General features: G+C 43.4%; 1 protein-coding gene and 1 long non-coding RNA gene across 3 annotated transcripts in view; one reads left to right on the top strand and one right to left on the bottom strand.

Annotated features, from left to right (window-relative positions):
- Positions 1-1,463: 1,463 nt before the first annotated feature.
- LOC118351408 (uncharacterized) lies at positions 1,464-8,078 on the bottom strand. The gene is made up of 3 exons (XR_004806849.2): positions 7,942-8,078; positions 4,857-5,071; positions 1,464-4,062 (listed from the first exon to the last, which is right to left on the bottom strand). It is a non-coding gene; the product is annotated as an uncharacterized LOC118351408 (long non-coding RNA).
- SEMA3E (semaphorin 3E) overlaps positions 7,850-16,163 on the top strand; it is a 236,342-nt gene continuing 228,028 nt past the window's right edge. For both annotated transcript variants that reach the window (XM_025449423.3, XM_049096824.1), the window contains exon 1: positions 7,850-8,030. In XM_025449423.3, the coding sequence (XP_025305208.1) occupies positions 7,916-8,030 (115 nt within the window). In that variant the 5' untranslated portion in view covers positions 7,850-7,915. The remainder of the gene's footprint in view (positions 8,031-16,163) is intronic.

The following is a 16,163-nucleotide window of genomic DNA, read 5'->3' as shown; positions in this document are numbered from 1 at the left end:
AGATTCTTGTTTCATCCTTGGGAACTCACCAATGGGTCCAACAGCACTTTTTCTTTTTATCTATGAATTGTTTTCTCTCTTCCGTAGATGGTTATTTGGAATAGTGTTGAGGAAAGGAAACCCTTGGAAAAGAGACTTCGTAGGATTTCTGCCAGGTTTTTTTCTTCCGTCATTGTGATTCCTTTGAACTCTAAAATTCGCGTTCATAGCCAAAATCTGATTTATTTTGAATATTTTGATTTTCTGTCATATTCTTCCCAACTTTAAAGGTAGTGTTTTGTTTCCATTTATTTTAATGTGAAACAGGTATAATCATTGAGTTGATGGCAGCTTTATGTGATATACTTTATATCCATTTGCCAACTGTGTGACAATGGAAGATACTATAAAATATTATAAAATATTTGGCCTTTTTGCTCAATTTCTTGCCGGCTGACTAATGGATAATTGCACTGGCTTTATCTAATTCCTTCCTTTTCTTTCATAATGGGACACAACTGTTTTCTTCACTTTAGGCTTACACATTGATCATTGAGCCAAGACAAAGTGAACGACTAAAGAAATTATTCAAATAATTGACAGAAATTGATTTGGTGTCTCTAAATATCTCAAGCCATATAGAGTGCATTTTATAACTTTTTTCACACATTTGAATATTTACTCAAAAAATTACTCCATGCCAACTGGTTTGGTTCTGGCTTTAGCAGTGGTAGTTTAAAACCAATGCAGAGTGCAGAGAAAATGAAAGTGGGCTCAAGACTTGAAATAAAGAAAATATTTTTGAAAACTATATTGAACTGCTATTATCACTTTCCTCGTGACTTCTTTCCCTTTTCTCCTTTTTTTTTTTTTTTTCAAAAATTTAATTATTTATTCATGAGAGACACAGGCAGAGGGAGAAGCAGGCTCCCTCCAGGGAGCCTGATGCAGAACTTGATCTCAGGACCCCGGGATCATGACCTGAGTGGAAAGCGGATGCTCAACCACTGAGCCACTCAGGACCCCCCCCCCCCCCCCCCCCGCCAGTTTCCTCCTTTTTGAAAAAAAAGTAAATAGTCCAGAAACTGACCTTAAAAAAATTAGATCACTTCTTGCCTGGAAGACAAAAAGTGTAAGTAGTCTTAAATTCTAGAATGAGATTAAAGATGCCAGTGGAGGGATAACTTCTTTAAGTAGTTTATGGCACTTATTATTGGTCTCATACTGAGTCCATTTCTTAGGTGGACTGAGTATAAAGTGTTGTCTTTGGTTTAGGTACATTAGTGGTAATGTTGTTTGAAAATGTTGGACTCTTTTGGACAAAATCATATAAACATCAGCCACCATTCATAAGTGATTTATTACCCTTAAATCCTTTCTTGGAAACGTTGTTCGTCTCCTGTAACTGTTACTAGAAATATGTGTGTGGGAATGCACATATATGTAAATATATTTCCACCAATATGAATAACTATTACTTGACAATTTTTTAAAAACAATTTTTTATTGTACTACTACTGTATTTTTCATTATAGAATAAAGATTATTAGAAAAAAACTGTTTAGGTCCTTTACAGATTTATTCTTTAATAATTTGGCCCACCGTGTTTAGCTCCAGAGTATTCCTGATTACCAAGGTAAGAAGACAAAGCTAACAGCCTGCAGAGGCAAGATCTAGTCAACTAAACAGGTCGCTAAAACTTGGGCAGCTGGACACTGTAACCTGAAGTGGAATGAAAGTGTGCTCTGCTACCTGCCACAACCTCAGACGGAGGGCTTTATCTGGCAGGTTCAGTCCCAGAGGCTGTTGTCCACTGAAGCACCAACTACCTTGAGTCTTTATTTTATCTCTTTTTAAGGATTCATTTATTTATTCATGAGAGACACAGATACACAGGCTGCCCCAATAAATACAATCTTTAAATGAATAGGGCAGCCCAGGTGGCTCAGTGGTTTAGCACCTCCTTCGGCCCAGGGCGTGATCCTGGAGACCCAGGGATTGAGTCCCACATCGGGCTCCCTGCATGGAGCCTGCTTCTCCCTCTGCCTGTGACTCTGCCTCTCTCTTTCTCTCTCTGTGTTTCTCATGAATAAATAAATAAAATGTTAAAAAAAATAAAATGAAATAAAATAAAATAAAATGGTGGTTCTGTCACTTATCAGTGTTCCACCTCAGCAACTTATTTGGCATCTAGTCCCAGATTTTTCTTACAGGTAAATGACAATAAAAACGGTATCTATTGCACGGGGCTATTATTTGGGTTCAACTGGATTTTATAGGAATGTGCCTTACAAGGTGCCTAGCATATATGGGAAACAATAAATTAACATTATCATTACATTACATTTTATTATTATTTTAATTCCATTGATGGAATCAGTTTGAAGTGCAGTGTTAGATGTTGCAGACACTAGTCATACATTACTAACAATTCAACATTGGCGCCAATAACTCACAAATATTCATTCCAACAGACATAAATCAATAAATTACAATATATTAAGGAAGTTTCTTTTTTTTTTTTTAAGGAAGTTTCTATTACATTTTTTATAGCAACTGGTTGGAGCGAGCTCTGCTTTTTTTAGGAATTCTCCATAACTCATAAGGAGGACTATAGGGAGACCTCTCAGGACCTACAAATTAAATATTTTCAAGTTAATGCACAATAATTTTATTTTGCCATAAAGAGCACATGAGAGCCATCACTACACTTTGATTAAAATCAGTTAAAGCTGATACTTGACTTGCCATGTGTTTACTGCTTTTCTTCATGGTCAAGGGCTTAAAACAAAATTAGAGTAAGTCAGAAACAAGGAATTCGAAATTTTATAAAATATAATTTTTGTTTAAATTTTGAAGTTGTTTTGTCTTGTTTTAGAATACCTGGTCAAAATAGCAAAAAAGAAAAGCCACTCCATTGAATTGTTAGCGATCTAAATGATGACATGAGAATGACATCAACCAAACCTCTTCCAGGAAGTGACTGCAATGGGTCCCGGATGGGTCTTATTGATGGGATGGACTCTTTGGACTATTCTTGACAACATACAAAAATAATTTGGTTGTCCATTTTTTCTCATCGACTTGAATCACAGAATGTAGGAAACAGCCAATTCAGACTTCTGGGACTCTCGCAGGGTCTGCAGCATAAGGTATCTGCACTGACCAACCAGCAAATGCATCAGCAACGTTGGCCCGTAAAAGCCAGTAGTAATGATGGCAGCAGCTGCAGCCGTGGCAGGCCGTATCAGTGGGACATTTGAGATGCTCCAGATAGCAGGGTTAGCAAGAGTAGAAGGAGGATTAGTGAACCTGAAATGCCATGACCACCCGAGAGAAAATTTACCTTTAGTTCCTAAAAGGATCATCATCATTGCTGTTGTGATACTTTGATGTATTAATGGTTTTAATCATAATGTTCTTAAACCGTAGTACTGACTGTTCACCTATAAATACTGCTTATGACATCACTTTTGTGTACAGAGTTCAGTTGGAAAAGCTAAGGGCATATCCTATTTTATCTAAGAGGGCCATAGGGATTTACTTTATTTCTTAGCCTGCGGTATCCACATCTCTTACTGGATATATTAGTAAGTTCTTTTTATTTTTTTTCAAGGGTTTTATTTATTTATTCATGAAAGACAGAGAAGAGGCAGAGACAGGCAGAGGGAGAAACAGGTGGGGAGCCCGATGTGGGACTCGATCCCAGGACCCCGGGGTCACGACCTGAGCCAAAGGCTGATGCTCAAGCGCTGAACCCCCCAGGCGCCCCATATATTAGTTAAGTCCTGCTAAGGTAAACCTTAGTGGCAGAGAGCAAGGAAAGGAGTAGCAGTGCCTCACTGATGCCGTGTTTGTCCCAGAGCACATTTCCCAGAGCGCAGGAGGTGCAGTTTGTGCATCTAGAGGCTGTGCCCTGCTGTGGAGGCCACACAGAGGACACAGCTTTGGTCCCTGTTCACGTGAAGACTGCTGCGGGCCTGGGGAAGCTTCCAGGGCAGCTGTCCCCAGTGTGATGATTCAATAATCCAAGATGCTTCTGTCTTACAGTTTCACCCTTTCAGTGTAAGATCTTCTCCTTTCCTGCAAAAAAAAAAAAAAAAAAAAAAAGGAGACAGAAGAATTGCATCCGGAGCATCCCACTGCCTCAGCGCAGATGTAGCACATTTACTTGGCGGTCACAAGTTGCCAAATGGCTTCACGTAAGTGCCAAGGGGTTGGGAAACCCACTCTCTCTCGCATACACCTCCTATCTTCCCTGGGTAGGAAGGAAAGAAAGAAGGGATATTGCCTGGGGGCATTAGTACTGCCTCCCATAGTACGTGAGATAACTTGAAGCTGTGCAGAGACAAACTTTTACAAATTTTGTTAGGTTTCACGTGTGTTTGAAAAACATAGGCAGCATATCAAGCCCATGAGGTAATGATTTCATTTTATATGAGTTTAAGCTAAATTTTAATTGCAAACACTATGCGATTGTGATAAAAAAAAATGATGAGAGCAGCGAACAGATGTCTAATGTTTTAACAACACTGACCTAAAGGAACCATTGTAAAAGTCAAATTTTAGTATGTACGACTTTAGGCAAGCTGGGACTATCAGGTGGGGCCCAGGAATGTGTTCTTTTAGCAAATACCCTGTGTGATTGAGCAGCAGAGTGTCTGGGACCACATACTGGGAAGGATTATTTCAGAGGCCAGTTGCTCTTCTGCTATTAAGTGGAGAACCAGTGACAGGAGCCACCAAGTGGGAGCCTGGAAATTCTGATGAGTACTCCGTTTCCCCCACCCTCTCCCTTCCCCCTCACCACTACGGTGTGACCCTAGCAACAAAGGGTTAAGGTTTGGGAATGAAACACTGGGCCTGGCAAGCAATACCTTCAGAATTGGCATTTCCCATAGTGCCTGGGTGGGTGGCTGGCTCTGTTTGGCTGGTTAAGCGTCTGGCTCTGCTTTGGCTCAGGTTGTGATCTCATGGGTGGTGAGACAGGCCTCTGGGTTGGGGTCCTAGCTCAGTGAGGAGTCTGCTGGAAGATTCACTCTCTCTCTCTGCCCCTCTCCCCACTTGTGTGAACTCTCTCTTTTTCTTTTCTCTTTAAAAGAAAGAAATGTTTTTTTAAAAAATAAAGAATTGCCATTTCCCTTCTTACCTGGCTTTCCATGTTGTCTAATGCTATTCAAACTGGCAGTTTAGCTCCTCTCAAATTAAAGCTAATAGCACCAACAGATACTGTTGCTAGTCCCAAAGCTCTTCAGTTCACTGAAGCTATTCATTCAGCACTGGTGGCAGGTCAGTCTTGTTATTTAATTTTTTTTTTTTCTGTTGCCATGTTTCCCAAGGGTACCTAGAAATCTCTTCCAGGAAGAGTGACTTGTCATGATGTTCTTGGTTTGCATGTGATTTACTCTTAAAAGCTGTCTTGTTTGTATGATAAATTATGTGGTGACCCTGCTCCTGAGGGTTCTTGTGATTTTATTTCATGATGCAAATGACTGATTTTGGTGTCCGAGGCTCTTTATTCCATTGATAGTGGCTAAAAACACATGGGGGCAGCTGACACTATGGTCATTTATGGATGTTCAGAATTTTTAATAATTTTGTTTTTTCCTTTCGGCCTCATCTTTAGATCATACACTAGAGAGGAAGATAGGAGGACATACAGAGGAGCTAAAGGGGTGAGCAGTGAGGTTGCTGACCGAAGGATAAACCAAAGCACATTTTGAGAAACCAGAGGAGCTCATTAATCTGGTGTATCCGTCACCGTGCGCTAACCTGACCTGACGGGTGACACGTAACACTGAAGATGAATCTCACTATGTGGCTTGTACGTACGTAACTGACATGCGTGACATTTATTGTCTCATAGACATTAATGGTATGAATTTCGTATCCTAATAAAATGGCTGTAACGTCTTACACGGCCTCATGTCCCTACTAGAGTTAGAACAGGCACTGCACAATCTTAAGTGGAATTTCAGTTGTTTGAGACGAGCCATATATTTGTAATAAAAGTTATATGCGCTACATTTACTTTTCCTGGAATCCTACCATTAGATAACACATATAAAAGCTGCTATTTACTTTCTAGTTACTTCAATTCTGAAAGAGAGTCAAAGAGGATTCCAAAGGTACAGCATATCACACTTGGAGCTACCTTTAGGTCTGTAGCTCATCAGACTGGCTTTTAAAATATGCAAGTGCCTACAGAGACCACCCCAGGTTAAAAGTGTCTAAATACTTCATGTTACTCTACTGTTAAATAATGTTTAGAGTTTGTTATCTTTTGTAGCCCTTGGAAATCTAATTATTTATAATATCCAGTGACATTTACATTTTACTAAAATATACTCTGCTTGTAATAGAGCATATCATGCCTAGGAAAATGGGTAGATAATGCCTGGCTCTACATTTGCTTATATATAATGCAAAATATCAGTGTAACCTGCATTATCTTCTCATTATAATCATATGATTTTAAACACATACTTCTCAAGAAGTGGCCTTAACAGTATCATTTAAAAACAATAAGGAAAGTTATAGCTGAAATCATTTGTTTGCCATTTAGCTCCCAACCATCAAATCAAATACCTATTCCAGTTTATTGGTAACTTAAAATAGTGACATTCATTTCCATGCCAACGGGCTACAGAGTGTTTGGTTTAGTTTTTGAGATTGATTGAAAGTAGATTGTAAAGTTGACCTACTGTGTTAAGCTTATTTACACAAACATAGTGTCTTGGAAAATAAATTCGAGAGTGCACAGCAGGAGAATTTCACATCCCGAATCTTCCAATACCTGCTTTCCCTGGATCTGTCACATAGAGACCCTCCACTTTTCCGTTGGTACCTTACCTAGGAGGAAATCACTTCAAAATGTATTCTTAAACTGGGGCTGAAATTTATGACTTGCTAAAAAAAAAAAAAAAAAGAAGAAGAAGCATTTGCTTTTAATTGGTTTGAAGGACTTGCCTAAGTAGAATAATTTTTTAGTACTAACACATTTATGAAACAATCACAGGTGAATTTTTTTTTCAGGCTCTTGAAACGTAGTTTTCTTCCAAGAGGTGAAAATAGCATTTCTAAGATGTATTTTTTTTCCTAAAGGTCATCAAGGCGAAAAAAAATACGATTTCCGTGGAAACTGCAAAAAATCAACTTGGGTGCTGGATGGTGACAAATGGATGATTTAGACTGCATTTAGGTAAAGTGAATGATTTAAAAAGGACTAAAATGAATTCAAGGGCTAATCCTGGGGAGTGAGCGTTTCAAAGCCCGCCCCGCCCCGGGCCCCCGCGTCCGCCCCCCGCGTCCCCCCCCCCCGGGCCCCCCGCGCGGCGCACGTGGGCTCGGCCCCGCCTGAACTTCGCGGGTGCGCACGCCCCCTGCGCCCCCGCCCCGCCCCTCCCCGCCCCCCGCGTCCCCGCCCCCCGCGCCCACCACCCCCGGGCCCCCGTGGGCCCCGCCTGAAGTTCGCGGGTGCGCCCCCCGCCCCTCCCCGCCCCTCCCCGCGCCCCCCTCCCCGCCCCCCGCGCCCGGGGCACGGCCCTTCCGGGCGCCGCTCGGCGGGGGCAGGTGGGGAGCGGCGGGCCGTGGGCGCCCAGCCCCGCGGAGGGCAGCGCGTGTGCTCCGGGGCCGGTTCCGAGGGAAGCGCTTGCGCGAGCGACTCGAGGAGCAGCGAGCCCGGGGCCGCGCGGACGGGACGCGGCCGGCAGCCCCCCATGGCCCCCCGCCCCCCGCCGCCGCCCGGCCGCCCGCAGCCCGGGGGCTCTGCGCCGCGCAGCCCGGCCTGGCGCGTGGCCCGGGGCGGCCGTGCCCCCTGCTGACCGCGCCCGCGCCCCGCACCCCCGCGCCCCCTGCGCCCCCCGTGCGCCCCCTGCACCCCCGCACCCCCGTGCACCGCCCGCACCCCCCGCGCACCCCGCACCCCGCCCGCGGCATGGCCCGGGCCGCCAGCCTGCTCACCTGGCTCCTGTGCGGGCACCTCCTGCAGCCGCGGCCGGGAGGACACGCGACCGGCGCCGCGCACCCGCGCCTCCGGCTGTCACAGAAAGGTAGGCGGCCCCGCGCGCCCTGCCCCGGACGCGGCCCCGGGACGCCCCAGGCCTGAGCGCCGCCCCGGCCCCGCGCCCCGCGCCCCGCGCCCCGGCCCCGCGCCCCGGGACGGCAGGTCCTGCGGGCCGAGACGGAGCCGGTCCCCCGCTCCCCCCCTCCGGACCCCCCGGTCCCCCCGGTCCCCGCCGCCGCCGCCCTCGCCCTCGCCCCGGGACCACAGGTCCTGCTGCCGGAGAGCCGGTCCCGCCGGTCCCCCGTCCCCCCTCCGGTCCCCCCGGTGCCCGCGCCCCGAGACGGCAGGTCCTGCGGACTGAGAACCCGAGAGCCGGTCCCCTCCCCCCCGGTCCCCGCCGCCCCTCGCCCCGGGACGGCAGGTCCCGCCGCGGAAGAGCCGGTCCCCCGGTCCCCCGGTCCTCCCCCCGGGGCCGCGGCCGGGCGCGGGGCAGGTGCAGGGCGCCCCGCGCGGACGGAGCCCGGGCAGCCCGAGGGCCGCCGACCACGTGCGCACCTGGACGCCGCGGGGCGAGCGCCCGGCACCGGGGCGGTGGGCTTGCGGCGCGCTGCCCGCCCTGGGGTGACAGGAGGGGACACGGAGCAAGAGGGCAACCCGCGACAGTCGTCACCCTGGAACCAAAATGACGAGCGACTCACAGAAATTAGGTTTTTAGTTGAACCGGTCATTAAGATTCTTTCATGTCCGGAGAAAAAGATAGGCAGAGTCTATTAGCAGTGCCGGTAAGCTGGTTTATATCGATTAAAGCATTAAGGTACCGTTCACTGGCATCTCTTCTTTTAATGTAAATTCATATTGCTTCACTGAAGATCTGTCAGAAAGTGCTTAAATATTTTATTCTGCAGCCATGTCTTGGAAAGCAGCATTTGGTCATAAATAAGTTATCAAAAGATAGCTTTTGCATCAGGACCAGTAAAAGCCAGTGGAGAATGGGTTTGGGGATTTTTCCTGTAAACAAACAAACAAACAAACAAAACCCACGCGTACAGAGAAAGGGACTGCTGACCTAGAAGTGATTTGGAATAGATTATCCAGACAGAAGTATTTATTATCACCAATCACTGAGACAGACAACAGTTGCAAGAATTCCCTGAGAACCTTGTCTTAATTGTGTGAGCTGTAAAATTGTGCCCATGGTAGAAAGAACAGAAACCTGTGTTTCTGAAGCATAGATGCAGTCTTTACCAGAAAGAAAAACAAAACGGGAAGCCTCACTCGTACATGACATGATGGATCGGTTTTTGGTTTTGTCGGACAATCATCAGTTGGTTTTGACTATGGAAATTTCTCGTTTTCAGAAGAGTTAAAACTCTATGAATACTTTCTTCATTTAAATAGATTTCCTATAGCTCTCTGCAGGAGGTAAGTTTAAGACACACTGACACCAAATTTGTAAGGAGTTTGAAAGAGAGTACATAGCATCAGCACAGATCTTTGGAATTGGGAAGATGCATCGTGGTATGTATCAAAATGCATATTTCTAAGAAGTCTGATCAAATATATCAAAATGTAAAAATTTGGTGGGATGAGTTATGGACAAAAAGGCATGGCAGAAAAAGAACGTAATAGATGGACCGTTTTCCTTCTGTAGACAAGTGGATCAGCTGCCAGCTTTGGCCAGCTACCATTCTACCCGGTATTGACCTGTTATACCAAATCATTAGGGTACTTGTTTTCAGTGGTTCCATATTAGGGTATTTTCCAAGATATCTCCTTTTAGTATTTCATGAGAGAGCTTGTGATTCGGTCAGAGCAGCCCAAAACTTCTCTCATGCATCTAAGTGCCATGCACAGTACTGTCATCAGACTTAGCCTTCACTACATCCCTCTTTTTTTTCCCATTACATCTTTCCTAAAGATGTTGTGGGTTTATGCGTTGCGTTAAACAATGTGGGAGTAGAACTGCTGGTCTTTGTGTGTACACTGGACTGAAAACTACCACAAAAGATTTCCCTTTGGTTTTTCTAAACCTTTTCATTTAATGGCACTGGCTGAAATGCTGGGTGTCGTGCTTCTATAGAAAGGCAGCGTATAGCTACCTGAAAATAGACTGTTCTCACTTGTGCAGGCTAGCCAGCTAGCAAAGTCAGCCAGGAGATCACACCAGCGATGCAGCCTGACGCAGCAAAGGCCTGCCTGCCGCAGGTGCCTCAGTGAGAGCAGAAGCCCCATCAGCCCACCATACACTGTCCCTGTTTATGATGTACACTCTGGACTTCAGTGGACTTTTGAGCGGTATCCAAAGACTAGGGGGAAAATATTTCAGAGCATGATCTTTTGCTATCTTAAATGATGCCAGAAATGGTAAAATTTTGGTAATGGGTCAAGTTAGTTGATTGATAGTATGAATGAGTACATGGTCCTTCAAAATCAGGAGCACTGGGCAGCCCGGGTGGTTCAGCGGTTTAGCGCCGCCTTCGGGCCAGGGTGTGATCCTGGAGTCCCGGGATGGAGTCCCACATGGGGCTCCCTGCATGGAGCCTGCTTCTCCCTCTGCCTGTGTCTCTGCCTCTCTCTCTCTCTGCATGTCTCATGAATAAATAAATAAAATCCTTAAAAAAAATCAGGAGCACTGGATATAAATAATGTAACACCTCTGAACTGCTGCCTAACCCTCAGCAGGTAATCCAGTAGGCTCCCTGGAGGTGGTCTCCTCTGTTATCAAGATGGCACTTGAGACCACAAGCCTAGTGTCTCTTCCCAAAAGGGAAGCAGAAGTTTCAGTGTCAAATACAAAGTTTGAGCTAAATTATATAAAAATACCCATGACTTGCTCTCTTCACTCTTCTCCATCTTTCTCTATGTCTGCAAGTGGCATGTTCTAAAAAGAGAGTTTAAGAGGAGGAGAGACCATTAGAGCTAAAAGGGGAAAAAAGATCTAGAAGAGGGAGACAAGGTAGAAAGCTGGTATCAGATATAGATCATCTTCTTGCTTATTTCTCACTGCCTTCCGTCTGCAGCGGGATAGTGCTGAACTCCTCCCTCTTCTGACTGAATATCCGCTCGGTTCCAATGTTAGGCAAATATGCTGAGAGCAAGCCAAGCGGATAAAGCTATGAGATACTTACTCTTGTTGAGGCAATGCATGTATCTTTTAATGTATTTTATAGGTATAAGACAAATTGGGTTAACAGATAAAAAAAAATAGGAAGATGCTGTCCTGCCTTGTAAGACTTTTCAGTCAAGATTGGAGTTGACATTAATGGCACCAGGGAAGTACTTAAGGGTTTATGAACAGTTAGGGATTATAGCCAACTTTGGAGCCAATACCCTACAGAGGATAATGTTGGTGTCATTAACTAAAGTTGATAATATTCTACCCAAGTATTTCCTTGAAAAATAGCCATGATCCTTATGACAGAGATGAAGGAAAGCGAGAATAAAGGGAGTAGTGTCGTACTACATTCAGCCACTTCGCCCTTTTGATGGTCTGTTCTCTCCTTACCTCTCACCATCCTGCATTAATGAGGTTACAGGGAAGGCAAAAATAACCCTCCTGATAATGGAGTTCAAAGAAAAAATAAAACAAAAAACAAATGAGCAAGGCCTCTTGTCAAAGAAGAAATCCCAATGTACATGGAAAACCCCAGAAATTCAGTCAAGGGAGTTTGGCAGATGAGGCAGGTAATCAAAGCCCCAGTAAAGAATGACAATCACAGAAGCCAAGGAGAATGGCTCTGTAATCAGAGGATGTTGGTGGAGAGATAGTGAAGTAAAGGCATAATTATGGCAGAAGAATGTTCCTAAAATATATTGACATTATGGATGTAGATTTGAGCACTGAATATCTATCTATTTATATGTATAAAAAGTAGGATAAAGAGTATTAGTCTCTCTGTATTTAGATATGACCAATGAAGAACAGATTTGTCATAGTTCAGAGAGGTCAGAGAGGTCAGGGTTTAGAGTCCGAGGTCTCTACTCCAGTTCTAGCCCTTCCACTTACACTAATGGTAATTATGCCTCAATTTCCTTAATTTGAGAATAGGGATAGTAACGGTGGGTGCTTTCCCCGTATATCTTCCTGGCTTTTTGAGAGAATCAAATGAAACAACAAAACTGAAAGTACTTTATAACCTAAAAGTTATTTTATTACTGTTTCCTAAAGACTGACATAAATTGAGAACATTAAAAGGAAACATGTCCTAAAGAGAAAAAAATCTTTGAGACTGGCATGAGTTTGGATATCAGTAATGCTAGGATAATGTTAATATAGAAGACAGAAGAAGTTGGTCTTAATTAGCATAAAATGTATGGTTTATCCTGACAGGTGGCATTCATTCCAAATCCCATCTTCCATACCTCTGGCTTCTAGTTATAATAATTTAGAAGATAATCGCATCACCTGTGCATTTTTCCAAGATTCATGGCCAATAGTTTGGCTTTAGTAGTGTGTGTAGTATATCAATTAATTACATATATTCACTTTATACCACACCCTTCATATTTTTTCCCCAATTTGTATGAAAGAAAATTGAGATAGAATTGTAGAAGAACGCAGTAAGAACTGAAAGTTTTAAATGATCATCCTGGAAGCTGTGATATTTATTTCATACCCAGAGCAAATAAAAAAAAAGAGACAGTGACTAAGCCAGTTTTTCCTGACCCAGCTCATAGCTCAGCCAGTCACTCGGTATTATCAATAGTGACATTAGTCACACATCCCTGCGTAGTTAATAAATAAAAACTGGTCATAAGGCATGATTCATGAAGAAAGTAGTTAAATAGGACCCAGGAGTAAACACAAACCTTCATGCCAGGTCTCCATCAGGGAGAGTCAGTGCGAATTAAGTGGTGGATTTATTAAGAAACAGTTTATATTAAATTAAAAACACTGGGTAAGATGAAAGGAATTCCAGTCTGTTTTGTTGAGTTTAGTTTACTGAGAATATACTTTCTGTAGAGGAAGCCCATGTAAGGATTTTGGATGGTGCTGTCCTTCGTACTTTTATATTTGTTAGAGACAAATACTGCCCACGTGTCGCAGAAGTGCATAGGGGTATACTGAAGTCCTTGACTCAATAGGAATTATTTCGTCCTTATCTGGATTTTGGGTGTTACACTGGGAAAACTCTTGGCCTTTAGTATAGTGGATAGGATGAGGGCAGGTCAGAACCAGCCAAAGCAGCAAATGGAATGTATAAATGGACTGGGCCAATTTTAAACTGAAAAATAATTTAGTTGCATAAAACCATTTCTTATAAGGAGTGTGTCCTGTATATAATATAGAACAATGCTTGTTTGTGACTATTAAATATATGCAGTAGTGTTGTCTCCGTAGAATATTCTTTCAAAAATTTATAGCCCTCTTATTACTTTGCTTTCTATGTCAGATTTGTCATGTAGCCTGAGGTGATTTCATGGAGGGAGTCTCTCTGGGATGAGATCAACTTGGTGGCCTCAGTTCTATGACCACATGATGAAGAACCAAACATCAAATTGGTCATTGCTGGTGGAAATTACTGTTAGCCATCTACAGACTCGGTTTTATTTCTCCAAAGATATCTACCAGAATCGTTGTTGGGAGTTCTTAGTGGGGGAGCATGCAAAGATTTATTCCTTTATCTTTGTGTGTAACACTCTTCTGTGGTTTAGTAGAGGAATTTAGTCTGCAGGAATCCAGAAATGGCACTTTGCATGCATGCATGCCCCTTTATCCATAGCCACCGTAGTGTTAAAGTGGTCTCGTAAGGTCAGCCTCAGAGACTTGAAAATAAAACAAAAGGAAATCACACCATTAAAACATTTTCCAAAAGGTGCAGAGTAAAGATTTAGATTATTTTCTTAGTTTCAGTAAGCAGGGCTAAATGTTGGTCATAGTCTCTTAGCACCACCTTGGGAATACTACATAAACTATACAAAGGACAGTGGTTATTTTAATAGTGATTTTTTCTCAGCATGGTTTTAAATAACATTTGAAGCATAAGAGAAACTATCAATGTCATTAGTTATTTCTTGGACTTAAGCATTATTCTTTGTGCTCGTGGTAAGGATGAGAATGACAAGACTGAATATTTTATAGGCTGGATTTGCTGGACTATGAATGAAAAGGATGTATGAATGCCACATTGGAACCCAGCGTTATGGTCTCTGATATTGACAGAACATTTTCTTGCAAAGAATGTGCTGATTTCAGGGACAGAAGTGTCTGTCTGTGGAATTGATGGCTTGACCTCAAATATATAGCCCTGGTGATGGCCAAGGCAACTGATGACTCAAGAAATTCTCCGCCTCCCTCAGTACTAATGTCTGATTCAGGGCAATGCCACTGCATGGCTCTATTGCCCTGGTAATGTTGCCTCTGCAAGTATTGAAAAGGGAAAGAGAAACCCATGACTTGCCTCATTTCTGGGGCTTAGAAATGTATCTCCATTTCTCTTGCTGGTGACTAACCCCTCAGCCCTTATTGCTCTCTGTGCAAGGACTTACATGGCCTCGGCACAGTACACGAAGAAGGATAGCGTGGGCCACGTATTACAAAACACTCTCACATTCTGTTTTCATTGGCCTAAAACTCTAGACTTTGGATGAGGCATGCTGGATGTGAATCTTGCCTTTGGCTATACTATCCCGAGGTCCTTATCTTTTCTGATTATGAATTTTCCTATCTGTAAAATGGAGTAATAGGTAATTGCAGTAGCCTGAAGGAATTGCACAAGAGAATGCAAATTAGCGTGGCAAATACTTGAGGACAGGAAGCTTCTCAGAGGTTATTCAGTAAATCAGAAGAAGTTCTGAGAGCATTCATCTATCCTGGTTCCCTTTTTTAATTCTAAAAGCCATCACGAGTTAATGATTAACTTCTAACTTAAAATAAGGGAGAATCCTTAATCGTTTAGTTTTTGACTTGAACACAAAGATTTCGGTTCATGAAATCCAGCTCTCGTTGGGGTGGGTGATTGGAAGGAAGAAGGGATATTGGCATCTCTCATGTTTTTTAATCACTGTAGAATTACTATTTTTTGATAGTATAAGGAATTAATTGGAAAGTTGGAACTTAAAGAAAGAGGACAGTTGAAACTTCACCTGATGGCACCTTGGTGACAGCAGACCAAAGCCACAGAACAAACTTAAGTTACTGACAAAGGTCGCTGTAGACCTCGCTTTGTAAAGCACTTAGAACTAATATCACTAAGAGCACTTTTAACACCGTCAAAAGTTAAACAAAAGTGTCCTATAGGCAGCTATCAGCCTGGCAGGTATTGCTTGTGCTGAAAGCGAAAGAAAGCTTTCCATTCTCCCTTCTCCTGGACAAACAGGTAAGGCAGCTGGTGGAGGGCCCGATTCCTGACCTCTTGGAGGTGTTCAGTAATGCTCATTGAGTGGGTTATAAAGAAAACAAAATGATGCAGAGCTATGTTTTTAAAAGGAGAGTCTGATGGGGGGTGGGGTGAGGAGTACCAAGGAAACGCTCCGTTGGTAAGACCTGCATTAGGAGAAGGCCAGGGCTCTCTCTCCCTGTTGCCCTCCATTCCTCCCAGGGCTGAACTGTAGGGAAGCAGCAGAGCCTCCAGGCATCCTCCGGATGTGTTAGCCAGATTTGTGCATTTATTATCAAATCGTGGTGGTGGTGGTGTGATGGTGATGGTGGTTCTCCTCCTCCTCCTTTGTCTTTGTCTTTGTCTTTGTCTTTGTCTTTGTCTTTGTCTTTGTCGTCGTCTTCTTCTTCTTCTTCTTCTTCTTCTTCTTCTTCTTCTTCTTCCTTTTCTTCTCAGTTTACCTTTTGCTGCATTTGTCTTTCCTGGGTGATTACTACACACTCCTCCCATTTTTTCTCTTATCAGTTCATTCTTTGATCACCCCCACTGTGTTGCTGTCACCCCTCCCCTTCTTTTCCTCCTCCTCTGCCTTTTTTCAAAGATAGATTATTTTTACTTCTATCTTAGGCCAAAAATGAATAAAAACATTCTTAGTGGATGGTATATATCTACTGGTCCTCAATTTACCTTCAATATTTGTTTCAGTTTTGTGATCTAATTCAATGAAGAGAAAGGCATCTTTGAATTAAAGAAAGTTTAATTACACTCATTAGGCATTCAGAACTTGTTGAAATTCATGACATAGGAAATAATAAAATATGAAGACAAACAGCTTACTAGCCACCTGGAAAACGTGTCCT

The sequence above is a fragment of the Canis lupus genome, chromosome 18 (genome assembly GCF_003254725.2).
Source record: "Canis lupus dingo isolate Sandy chromosome 18, ASM325472v2, whole genome shotgun sequence".
Lineage (NCBI taxonomy): Eukaryota > Metazoa > Chordata > Mammalia > Carnivora > Canidae > Canis > Canis lupus.
This window is presented reverse-complemented; position numbering and strand designations above follow the sequence as displayed.